Here is a 12338-nt window from a genome sequence, read left to right as displayed (position 1 = left end):
CTCTCTACCCATGAAGTATTATGTTATTGAGTGATGGATCCTGTATTGACTGGTTTTGTATGTCAACTTGGCACAATCTGGAGTTATCACAGAGAAAGGAACTTCAGTTGGGAAAGTGCCTCCATGAGATCCAGCTGTAAGGCACTTTCTCAATTAGTGATCAAGGGGGAGCTTCCTTTGTGGGTGGTGCCATCTCTGGGCTGGTAGTCTTGGATTCTATAAGAAAGCAAGCTGAGCAAGCCAGGGCAAGCAAGCCAGTAAATAACATCCCTCCATGGCCTCTGCATCAGCTCCTGCTTCCTGACCTGCTTGAGTTCCAGTCCTGATGTCTTTTGGTGATAAACAGCAAGGTGGAAGTGTCAGCTAAAAAAAAAAAACCCTTTCCTCCACAAGGGAGGATTCTTGATCCTTGATCCTGATGTTTGTGCAGTAATAGAAATCCTGACTAAGACAGTTCCCATTTTGATGACTTGATGCCAGGAAATGTTCAAAAGAAGAATAAATAACAAGGAACAAAGAATTGGGAAAATAACAAGAAGTGAATACAATTCAATGAAAAACAAATGATTTAGGCAATTTGGGGGGATTTTCCTTGAAGAAGAACGCAATAATATTCAACAACTATTTTTTCAAAAATTTTTAATTATGTGTACTTGTGAGGTCTTGGTGGGTATGTGTACAAGAGTGCAGTGCCCACAGAGGCCAGAAGTAGGCACCCAATCCCCTGGAGCTGGGGTTTCAGGTGCTTGTGAGCCAGCTGACATAGGCTCTGGGAAAGAACTCAGCTCCTCTGGAAGAGTATAGATGACCTTAACCACTGAGCTATTTCCCTAGTCAACCTCAACACATCTTTTCAAGCTAAAAATGTAGCTTGGAATAATCCTGAGATTAGGAAATGCCTCTATTCCTCTGGGACAGTAGGCCCAGACGATAACAAAAATTCTAATGCAATGAGAAAAACTCAAGCTTAGGTATATTAAAATACTGCTGAACATTGAAGGAGAGTTCACAGTCTCCATTTACAAAAATACCTTGACCCAGATTCATGTTTGATTTAGGAAAACTCAACTTTATTTGTTCCTTTCCAAGTAGTAGACTGTAGAATGCAAGAATAAATATACTGTGCTTCAAATGGCCCTTAGAAGGATGCTACAGTTGGATCAGGAGCATCTCTCTCTCTCTCTCTCTCTCTCTCTCTCTCTCTCTCTCTCTCTCTCTCTCTCTCTCTCTCTCTCTCTGTCTCTCTCTCTCTCTCTCTCTCTCTCTCTGTCTCTGTCTCTCTCTCTCTCTCTCTCTCTCTCTCTCTCTCTCTCTCTCTCTCTCTCTCATTTACCCCAATAACCTCATGAAGTCTGTAGAAGACTGATCCCTGTCTCTCACTGTAGGAAAAGTTTACATTTTCAGCCACCCAAGTAGGACTCCCCTAGACTCAAAATAAGTTATTTAGTTTTGAAATGCATACCCAAACTTTACTGAAAATTCCATAAGTGTTTTGGGTTTGGTTTTTTTTCCTGCTGGTGGTGGTGGTACTGGTGGTAGTGGTGTGTGTGTGTGTGTGTGTGTGTGTGTGATTAATTGAAAGGTACTGGACACATAAGGAGGGCATATGAAGATTTTTTAATTATGTGTACTTGTGAGGTCTGTGTGGATATGTGCACATGAGTGCAGTGCAGAGTTTGAGCTTAGAGGATGGAGAGATGGCTCAGGGATCTGGAACACTGGCTGCTCTTCCAAGGACCCAGGTCAAGTTTCCAGCATCCCCATGAAGGCTCACAACCTGATGTAATCTAGTTCAGGGGATCCCATGCCCTCTCTGGCCTCTACAGGAACTGCATTCACATGGCACAAAGGCATGGGGAGCAAAATAACCACAAAAATGAAATGAAATGAAATAAATGCTACGACTCTCATTTGTTTTCTTGCAAACTTTAAAATCATGTCTTTTAATGTGGGGTTTTATGGGTCCTGGTTCCTTGACACATGGCACTTTCTTTCCCAGCGGGAGATCAGAACAGATGGAAGAGATCTCCTCAGTGGTGACAGACAGACAAGATAAAACAAGACAATTAATCTGTCAAGTGTCCAGAGACTATTACTCAAGACCAAACCCTTTACCTGTCACAATCCTTAGGTTTCGATAGCTGTGATAAAACACTGACCAACAACGACTTGGGGAGGAATGGATTGATTTCACTTCCATTTCCTCGTCACAGACCAGCACTAAGGGATTCCAGGGCAGGAACTCAGTGTGGGAACCTGGAGGCAGGAGCTGAAGCAGAGGCCTCAAGGGAGTACTGCTTACTTGCTTGCTCCACTTGGCTTCTCAGCTTGATTTTTTTTGCAACCCAAAGCCATGTGCCTTGGAGTAGCACCTCCTACGGTGAGCTGAGCCCTCCCATGTCAATCATTAGTCAAGAAAAGGAAGCACACACTTGCCTGAAAACCACCCCAATGGAGATATTTCCCTGGTTGATCTTCAAGCCTCTTCCCCATGACTGTCAAATCTAACTTCCCAGATGCCATATCAAGTTGACAAGAAACTAACCAGCACAGCTTTGACTCAAACTCGAGATGCCAGGGCAGAGGAGACTAAGATTTTGAAGCCAGCATGTGCTTCAAGGCGCCATCTGTCCCCAAGCTAAAAACAAAATGGAGGCAATAGTACTAGTTGTTTCAACAGCAGCTAAAAACAAAAGACTACAGAGGAAAGATTCTGGTGTATGGTTGGCTGGCAAGACCGTGAATGTGCTCTAATCTGTGTGCATAATGTTTTTGTACCCCGTGTAAGGTTTACTCTTGTGTTATTTCTAATGCTGGTTTTTCTATCCCACTATCTGGGTTCCATCCTGACATAGATCTGTTGTTTATTCTTAGATGCTCATTGCTCCTCATTCATTCTCGACCTTGTCAATAAAGGCCAATGAGCCAATCCAGAGCTTTAGAGGAGAGATGGTGGGATTTCCTATTCTAGGACAGATAGCTATAGAGACAGAAAGCTAAAGAGTGGAACCATGAGGAGAGGTACAAAAAGCATCAGGAGAGAAGACTTGGATCAAGAGAGGATTAAAAAATGCAAGTAATGTGGAAATGGTGTCTGTGAGGAACCCTGAGGAGCTTGAAGGGTTAGAATGAAATGATATTTGCTCAATATTTGACTCAAGTCTATTTTAATAAACCTTACTTTTCTGTATGGTTGTTGGGGACTATGAAATAAAAGAAATAGAGCTGGCAGATTAATTTATTTCTTAGATTTATTTTAAAAAATAATTAATTTTACACTAATCCAGTCTCCCCCTTCTATTACATTTATTTTTTTATTAGATATAATTTATTTACATTTCAAATGATTTCCCCTTTTCTAGCCCCCCATTCCCGAAAGTTCCGTAAGCCCCTTTCTTTTCCCCTGTCCTCCCACCTACCCCTTCCCACTTCCCCATTCTGGTTTTGCCTAATACTGCTTCACTGAGTCTTTCCAGAACGAGGGGCCACTCCTCCTTTCTTCTTGTACCTCATTTGATGTGTGGATTATGTTTTGGGTATTCCAGTTTTCTAGGTTAATATCCACTTATTAGTGAGTGCATACCATGATTCACCTTTTGAGTCTGGGTTACCTCACTTAGTATGATGTTCTCTAGCTCCATCCATTTGCCTAAGAATTTCATGAATTCATTGTTTCTAATAGCTGAATAGTACTCCATTGTATAGATATACCACATTTTTTGCATCCACTCTTCTGTTGAGGGATACCTGGGTTCTTTCCAGCATCTGGCAATTATAAATAGGGCTGCTATGAACATAGTAGAGCATGTATCCTTATTACATGGTGGGGAATCCTCTGGGTATATGCCCAGGAGTGGTATAGCAGGATCTTCTGGAAGTGAGGTGCCCAGTTTTCAGAGGAACCGCCAGACTGATTTCCAGAGTGGTTGTACCAATTTGCAAACACACCAGCAGTGGAGGAGTGTTCCTCTTTCTCCACACCCTCTCCAACACCTGCTGTCTCCTGAATTTTTAATCTTAGCCATTCTGACTGGTGTAAGATGAAATCTCAGGGTTGTTTTGATTTACATTTCCCTAATGACTAATGAAGTTGAGCATTTTTTAAGATGCTTCTCCGCCATCCGAAGTTCTTCAGGTGAGAATTCTTTGTTTAACTCTGTACCCCATTTTTAATAGGGTTGTTCCCCAGTTTCTTTTCTATTAGCTTCAGAGTGTCTGGCTTTATGTGGAGGTCCTTGATCCATTTGGATTTGAGCTTAGTACAAGGAGACAAGGATGGATCAATTCGCATTCTTCTGTATGCTGACCTCCAGTTGAACCAGCATCATTTGTTGAAAAGGCTATCTTTTTCCCATTGGATGTTTTCAGCCAGAAAAGGGGAAATCATTTGAAATGTAAATAAAAAATATATCAAATTAAAAAAAGTTGAAAAATACAAGAAAAAAAAGAAAGAAAGAAAAAAATGTGCAAAGATGATATAAAATCAGATAAAATCCCCTGGATGCTCTAATACCAGGATTCCACATCTGCCATTCAAAAGTAAGCATTACACAGAGGAACATTCAGATCTAAAGCAGCTTTGGTTGAGGCTCTGGCTGTCACCGCAGTTATTCTCTCAGCAGATACCTAACATGACATACAGAACCAAGTATCCCTCACATCTCAGGAGAGATATAGACAGATTCAAGCCATAAAAATGCTAAGAAATCAGTGCGTGTTCCCAGAGTCATACACAGCATGTACTCAAGAAAATAGGAGAGTAGGCTGCTTTCCTGACTCTGTTTTATAATTTGAAACTCATCATCACCATCATCATCATCATCATCATCATCATCATCATCATGATCATCACTACCACCACCTCAAACACCATCATCAGCATCACCACCACCACCACCACCACCATCATCATCAATGTATATGGGTGCTTTTGCTACATGTGTATGTGTGCACCACATGAGTGATTTCTGCCCAAACAAGCCATAAGAAGGCCCTGCATCTGCGTCCCCTAGGACTGTAGTTATAGATAGTTGTGAGCCACTGTGTGGATGCTGGGAATGAAACCCAAGTCCTCTGTTAGAACAGCCAATGCTCTTGACTGCTGAGCCATTTCTCTATCCTCTCCCCTAACATTTTGTTTGTTTGGGTTTGTTTTTTCAGAGACAGGATTTCTCTGCAGATTAGGCTGGCCCAAGCTCATTGATTTGCCTGTCTGTGCCTCCTGGGTGCTGGAATTAAAGTTGTGTACCACCACAACCAACTTCCTCTCTACTAACATTTTATAGCATGCTTCATTTACCTGACATTGGACACCTACCCGATTCAATTTGGACTTCAAACTATATGGATCTCTTAGGAATCAGGAGTCATGGGTCCTATTCACAACAGCTTTAAAAAAGTAACACCTAGCTAAAAAGGAACAAGATCTCTACAGTGGGAAAAGAATAAGATAACTAGAAAATGGAAAAATCTCTCATGCTTATGGTTTGGCAGGATTAAAAGATGAAAATGTTTGTATTGCCAAACTCTATAGTTCCTAGACAATTCTAACCAAAATTCCAATGATTACCTCACAGACCAAGAAAAAAGTTTACATTTCAGATGGAAACTCCAAAGTCTCTGAATAACCTAAACAATCCTAAGCAGAAAAAGGCAATGCTGGGGTGAGATAAATATTTGATTTCAAGATTTCAAGGTGAAAAAAAATAGCATGGCACAGATCAGATGGGGGAAAGTTGATCAGTCAGATAGACTAGGCCAAGAAATGAACCCACCCAACTACAGCCACTTGCTCTGTAAAAAGATATTTGTTTTCAATTTATGTTGGGGTTGGGGCATGTGTGTGTGTGAATGTGACTGTCCTTGGAGGCCAGAAGATGGCTTTGGATGTCCTGGAGCTGGAGCTACAGGTGTTTGTGAGTTGCCAGATTAGATGCTGGGAATGAAAGCTGGGTTCTCTGTGGGAGCAGCAGTCCTTTTGTAACCGCCAAGCCACCCTCCAACCCCCACCTTACTTTTGACCAAAATGCCAAAAACATACATTGGAGAAAATGAAATTTTTAGAAAATAACTAGATCTGGATATTCACATGCAGAGGATGAAATTAGATTCTCATCTCCTCTCCAACAGAAAGAGCAGTTCAGACTAGACAAAGACCCTAAGCTGAGACATGACACTGCAGATAAGGCCACAGAAAACACCTTAAGATATGGGTGTAGGCATGAACATTCTGAGAAGAAATCCAATAACCAATAGAATCCAAAGAATCAACAGAGTACATGAAAGGCAGACCACACTCTGTCAGAAAGGAAGCCATCTCAGTGACAGACTGGCAGCCACGTCAGTTAGCATATTAATATCTAGGATCCAGGAACTCTAAAGATTAAACATCCCCAAATCATCCAATCAATAAATGGATGACTTGAACAGATCCTTCTATAAACTACAAAAAACCATTAAGCATTTGGTGGAAAAATGGTTCAATAACACACGCCTTTGGGGAAACTCAAATTCACATTGTGTGGTGATACCATCTTATTCCAGTGAGAATTATTATATTAAGAAATCAAGACCAGCCAGGAGGATGTGGGGGAGGGCTCTTCTACCCTGCTGGTTAGAGGGTAAATGGATGTGGTTGCCATGGAAACCACTATGGCACTTGTTGGTGACTTCTCTCATTGCTGTGACAGAATACTTGGGAAAAGCAGACTTGACAGAAGGCAGATGTATCTTGCCTCCTGGTTAAGTGTTTAGTCTATCATGGTGGGTATGGAATAGGGACAGGTGTCTGAAGTGGTTGGTCCCATTGCCTCTTCAATCAGTTAAGCAGAGAAAGGTGAAGCCTGATACTTTGCCTTCACTTTACTTTTTAACCAGTCAGGAACCCTAGCTAGCTCATGGGATGGTACTGTTCAGATCCAGGGTGGGTCTCCCCTTCTCCATTAAACCTCTCTGGAAACAGCCTCTGGGTGTGGCTTCTAGAGTATTCCTGAAGCAGGGGAATCTAGGAGAAGGAGGGGATCAACTGTCATAGGAGGTTACAGAAAAGAAAAAAAACAAAACAAAAACCCCATAAAAACAAAATACCTACAGGAAAAACAAATAAAGCCACTGAAGGCCAGAAATATTTAGTTCTCTGGTGTCTGGTAGACATGACAACATTACACTCATGAAGTCACAGAACCTATGGTTACTTGCACAAAACCCACCCAAGATCAAGCCAGTAAACATCCCAGCAGGGGTTGCAGAGACACATGAGTCTTCACCACATAGCTGAGGAACTTGTGATAGTTGATGGCTGCTAGAGGAAGAAGAGTCAGTTTTTCTTCCAAGGACACAAGCCCAGATAGTAGTCTCTGCTCCAATGGATGGTCCCCAATCTATGCATATATGGACAGCACTAATTAGACTTAGTGGGCTATAAACAGAAAAGAAGATATAAATTTGGGGGTATGGATTTGGGGGGCATTCAAAGGAACTAGAGGGGAGAGTAGGGGATGTATACAAACAAAATATATTGTGTTCGTATTGAACACACATATGAAATTCTCCAGGAATAAAATGCTTTACTAGATTTTGTAAAAATATTCTGTTTCTTATTCTCCTTGATCTATCTATCTATCTATCTATCTATCTATCTATCTATCCACATATACATATATATACATATACATATATATACATATACACATATATACATATACATATATACATATACATATATATATATATATATACATATATATACACACACACACATATATGTATATATCTTGCCTTTTACTGTATGTCAAACCCTCAGGTCACTGGGTCATAGTCACAGTACTGGAAGGTGCTATACACAATACTGGATTGGAAAAGTAATAATCATTCTCACCCGACTGTGAACCTCTGAGCTACAGTAATTACTTGACTGAAAGACAAGCCCACTAGAGCAACTATGATACAGATGTTATGGGAGTAACCAATCACTTTATTAGTTGGATGTCAGTCCCACTCCATGAGATGAAACCTATAATTTATAGGGTCTATGAGGCCACAAACCTGAGACTAGATACATCCTGTGTCCTAGGAAGAAACCTACTACTATTAACCTATTAAATGGATGTAGCAATAAAAAGATTCTAATGAAATACTGCCATATCCATAGAATAGTTTATTACTCATTAGAAAAGTTTCTTCATTCAGTAGTCCATTCAGTAGTATTTAACAAGAAAACCTACAACTTGTCAACAAAAAGAGACTTTGGAATGCACAACTCTAAGTAGGATGACTAGATCATACATCTTGCCTTAAAGCTCAGGGATCTACCAAAAAAATGGAAAGAAGAAAGATTGTAAGAGCCAGAGGTAGTGGTTGACTTTAAGGAAACAGCACTTCCAGACACATGTCAGGTACACATATGAACTCATAGAGGCTGTGACAAAATACACACAATCTGCACAAGCTCAAGCCAAACAAAATCCTAGCTGAGAGGAGTTTAAGGTCCTACCCCTAGTCAAGGAGATATGGTCATCTGAGAGCTCCTGACAGAAGAAATGTCAGCTTTCTTCAAAGGAGTGACACTGGATATATGAACTACACTCCAGGATAGGCCTCACACCCAGGAATAGCCCTCCAGCACAAAGTGGACTACACAGATTTGGTTTGGTTTGGTGTGGTTTGTTTTGTTTTGGTTTGGTTTGGTTTGGTTTAGTTTGGTTTGGTTTGAAATAGTGTGAGAGAATATAAAGTGAGTGGTAATTGACATGGATTAAAATCTAGGAAGAGTTGGGGGAAAGGAATTAATATAATCAAAATACATTCTATGAGGCTCTCAAAGAATACAAAAACACTTTTAAAAGGAGTATTTTTTTTAAAGAAGTGTTTATTTACATTTTCCATGCAGCATTTATTGTAGAATATGGCAACTAAAACATCTGATTACAAACATATGGTTACTATCAAAAGAGATCAAAAGAAATTAACAGAGACTACAAGATGAGGATGAGGATGATCCCACGAGAACCAGTGAAGGCGAAATTCCTGTGCTGTCACTGACTTAACTCATCTCCTTTATATTAGATGGCAGCTTGTATTGTCACTGAGAAAGCTCAATGGATGTGCTGAATCTTTAACCATACATCAAAACCAATCAATTAAGCCCCATTTTCATCTGAATTTTATTCATGGTGAAAGTCAGTGTCCAATGTTCTTATACTCTGCCTTTCTGAAGAACTCAGCAGAACTCCTTGAGGAAAAGTCACGCTCCAGTTATGACTGCATCCCGAGGCACGACCTTTAGAACAATGGGTTTTTCTGGTTGAAGAAGTCCCTTTCTGCTTAATTTCACAGGTATCTGCAACAGGGAAGGAAGACTGTTGAGAACCAGTGAATGAAACAACAACATCACCAAAAGAAAAGTAATAAACCAGTGTTAGGTATAATATGCAATGCAGAAACAAAAAAAAAAGCTGCATTTTAAGTCATATGTTTTTACTTCTTTTTTCTCCAAGCTGTCTCAAGTGGATGGTGAGAGTATGCATCCAAACACACGTTGTGCAAAATGGTGATTAAGAATCTACTGTGTTCACAACCTGAAACAAACTCATGCTGGTTTATATTAATATTCTGTGCTGATTTAAAGTAAAACAAATGAGTTTCACATTTTTATCTTTATTCTTAGTCTTTATGTCATATTAATTTTTTAAGTCATGAAAAGTTATTTTTGGTTTTGAAACTTGCAAGATAACCATGGAAGGATAAATTTCAACTCTATTAACAATCCTCAGCTCCAAGATTATGTATCACCACTATACTCAGCATGTTCAGGGCAAGTCTTCTGGAAGAGACATATGTTACTTGCTTTTCTAGCATCTATTCTTGGCTTCCAAAGATATGGTAAAAGGGAATGTCTGACTCCACAGGGTTTTCAATAGTACTTCAGCATCATACTCTTTAGTAATGAAGGGGAAAGTTTCCAATAGACAAATCTTCTATTCAGAGAAAAAGGAAGGGGAGCAATCTTCTCATGGAGACAGAGAAGTATCAATTTTAAGATGACTGGAACTTGAAAGAGCATCTGCCCTATGTCAAGTTTGCTATGGGGTCTCAAAACAAGAACTGTGTTTTGTCTGTCTAAATCCCTGTGCATAATGTAAATGCTTTACCAATAAATACTAAAATAAGTGGGGTTATGTGTAGATAAAGCTATACAACTGTCTTAAGGAACAGATCAAAGAATAAACACTTCTGTCCTTTTGTCCAGAAAAGACTCCCATCAATAAAGAGGAGCCATACTCTAAATATACAAGTCCTGTAATTTTAGCCATACCTTTACATGAAACAAGAACAAGATATTCAGGAAAATGCAATGCAAATGCTTTTTCTAAATGTCTTATTTTACTCATTTATAATTTAAGTACTATACACATGATTTTGATGGAGAAATGCAATAAAGATATACATGTAAATACTTACATAAATAATACTAATTTTTAAAAGAATGTTTTTTATGAAATAATATTATAACTGTAAGCCATACTTTCAAACAGTTACCAGGTATTCAATGTGAAAACTCTCCTCAAAGAACTATTTGGAGTGCATGGAAAGAATAATATGAGGTGCGATACAAAAGAGAGGGAATATCCTTCAATACAAAGAGAACAAACATAAAACAACTGGAGGTTTTAATGATATAGAGGTGATGAAAACAGCCTACAGGACCCAAAAGCTGAACATGGAGTAAACAGGGACAGAAACCTAAGACGAAGGTTCACTTGGAGAGTGAACAAGGACCTGAAGTATGAGAACAGAATAAAAGGGAGAATAAATATACATACTTTATGGAAATATGCCAACTACCTATTTTCTAGAGAAATGAGCCAGAATAATCAAAATGTTCCAGGTTGAAGTTCATCATAAAAAGCAAATTTATAAAGACGTATAGTTTATGTATAGGAGTGTTTTCCCAGCACTTTGTACATATACCATGTGTGAATTCTTGAGAAACCAGAGTGGGCCATCAGAGCCACTGGAATTGGACTTACAAATGGTTGTGAGCCATTATGTGACTTCTGGAACCTGAACACAAGTCCTTCTAAAGAGCAGAAGATGCTCTTAACCACTGAGCAATCTCATGAGACCAAGCAATTGGCTTTTAAAATAATAATTCTCAACTTAGCATGACATGGGGAAACCAGAGATGAGCTTTTAAAGCCATATTTTGGGTGAATTGTTTTAGGATTGCTGAAATGACAAGGCATCTTGAGTTTCTGACTTCTTTTTGAGACACACAGCCTATGTTTGCTTCATATACACTAAGTGGCCAAGGATAACTTGAAATTCTGATCCTCTATCCTCTAAATCCTGAGTGCAGGGATTATAGGTATGTACCATCACAGCTTGTTTGTGTAGTTCTATGGATTAGAACCAGACATTAGTGCAAAATTAGTAGGCATCTTGCCAACTGAGAACATCCCAGACCCCATATGAGTTTTAAAGGTCTTCTGTAACTCTAATGTACATACATTGGTTGAAAAGACTGTGAAAGGAGGGCTTCTGTGAACTACGGAAGAAGAAGACAATACAACAAAGACTGAAGACATGACCATTGCACCTCTGCTTGGCACATCATATACACAATCTCAGTGGACATGACTAGATTTTCACACTGGTCTCCTCTGACTCTTCATAATGCTAAATTCTAGTCTATACAGACCTAGAACAAAGAGCCCCTTAGTTAATACCTAGATACAAATATCTTAGATAGCCAAAAATCAAATTATTAGACCTCAAACACTCATTATTATTTTTAGACATAGAACCTTAAGTTCTAAAAAATCCTCCCATAAAACACTGTTTATAGAGATAGTTTTCTCCCTCACCTGTGTTTCCTTGCAAGGCTGGAAGGAAAAGTTCTGCAGTACTTTCGTGAGAGCAAGTTTCATATTCATGAGAGCAAACCTCATGCCAATGCAATTCCTGGGTCCATTTCCAAAGGGCAGATATACATAAGGATCAATGCTGCCCTTGTTCTCCTTGCTGAACCTGGAGACACAATAAATGATTAGTTGACAGAAGACGAAAGCATAAGAGGTACACATGTGAAGTTGCCTTTTGACATCTAATCAGTAACTCACAGGTAGTTTGGGAAATGTTCATTGAATTTCTACTTGCAGGTATTTGGCTATGAGAATTTTACACTAAAGATCCTTTCAACTCTCTTTCCTTATAAGTCTCTCCATGTGGCTGAGATAAGATAAATGCTGTTTGAAAAACTGTATCCTTATGTGGGCACACACTAGTGTATTATGGGGTAGGGGGAAACTGACCATTTAATGATTGGTTGATGGGCCAGT

At 39.4% G+C, this 12338-nt stretch overlaps 1 protein-coding gene across 1 annotated transcript in view; it reads right to left on the bottom strand.

The window, feature by feature from the left end:
- Positions 1-9241: 9241 nt before the first annotated feature.
- Positions 9242-12338, bottom strand: part of LOC127672704 (cytochrome P450 3A11-like) — a 28142-nt gene continuing 25045 nt past the window's right edge. The window contains exons 12-13 of the mRNA XM_052168017.1: positions 11865-12027; positions 9242-9337 (exon numbers count right to left, since the gene is read on the bottom strand). Coding sequence (XP_052023977.1) covers positions 9242-9337; positions 11865-12027 — 259 coding nt within the window. The remainder of the gene's footprint in view (positions 9338-11864; positions 12028-12338) is intronic.

This window comes from Apodemus sylvaticus, chromosome 22 (assembly GCF_947179515.1).
Source record: "Apodemus sylvaticus chromosome 22, mApoSyl1.1, whole genome shotgun sequence".
In the NCBI taxonomy this organism is placed as follows: Eukaryota; Metazoa; Chordata; class Mammalia; order Rodentia; family Muridae; genus Apodemus; species Apodemus sylvaticus.
The sequence above is the reverse complement of the archived record's forward strand: the minus strand, read 5'-3'. Positions and strand labels throughout refer to the sequence as shown.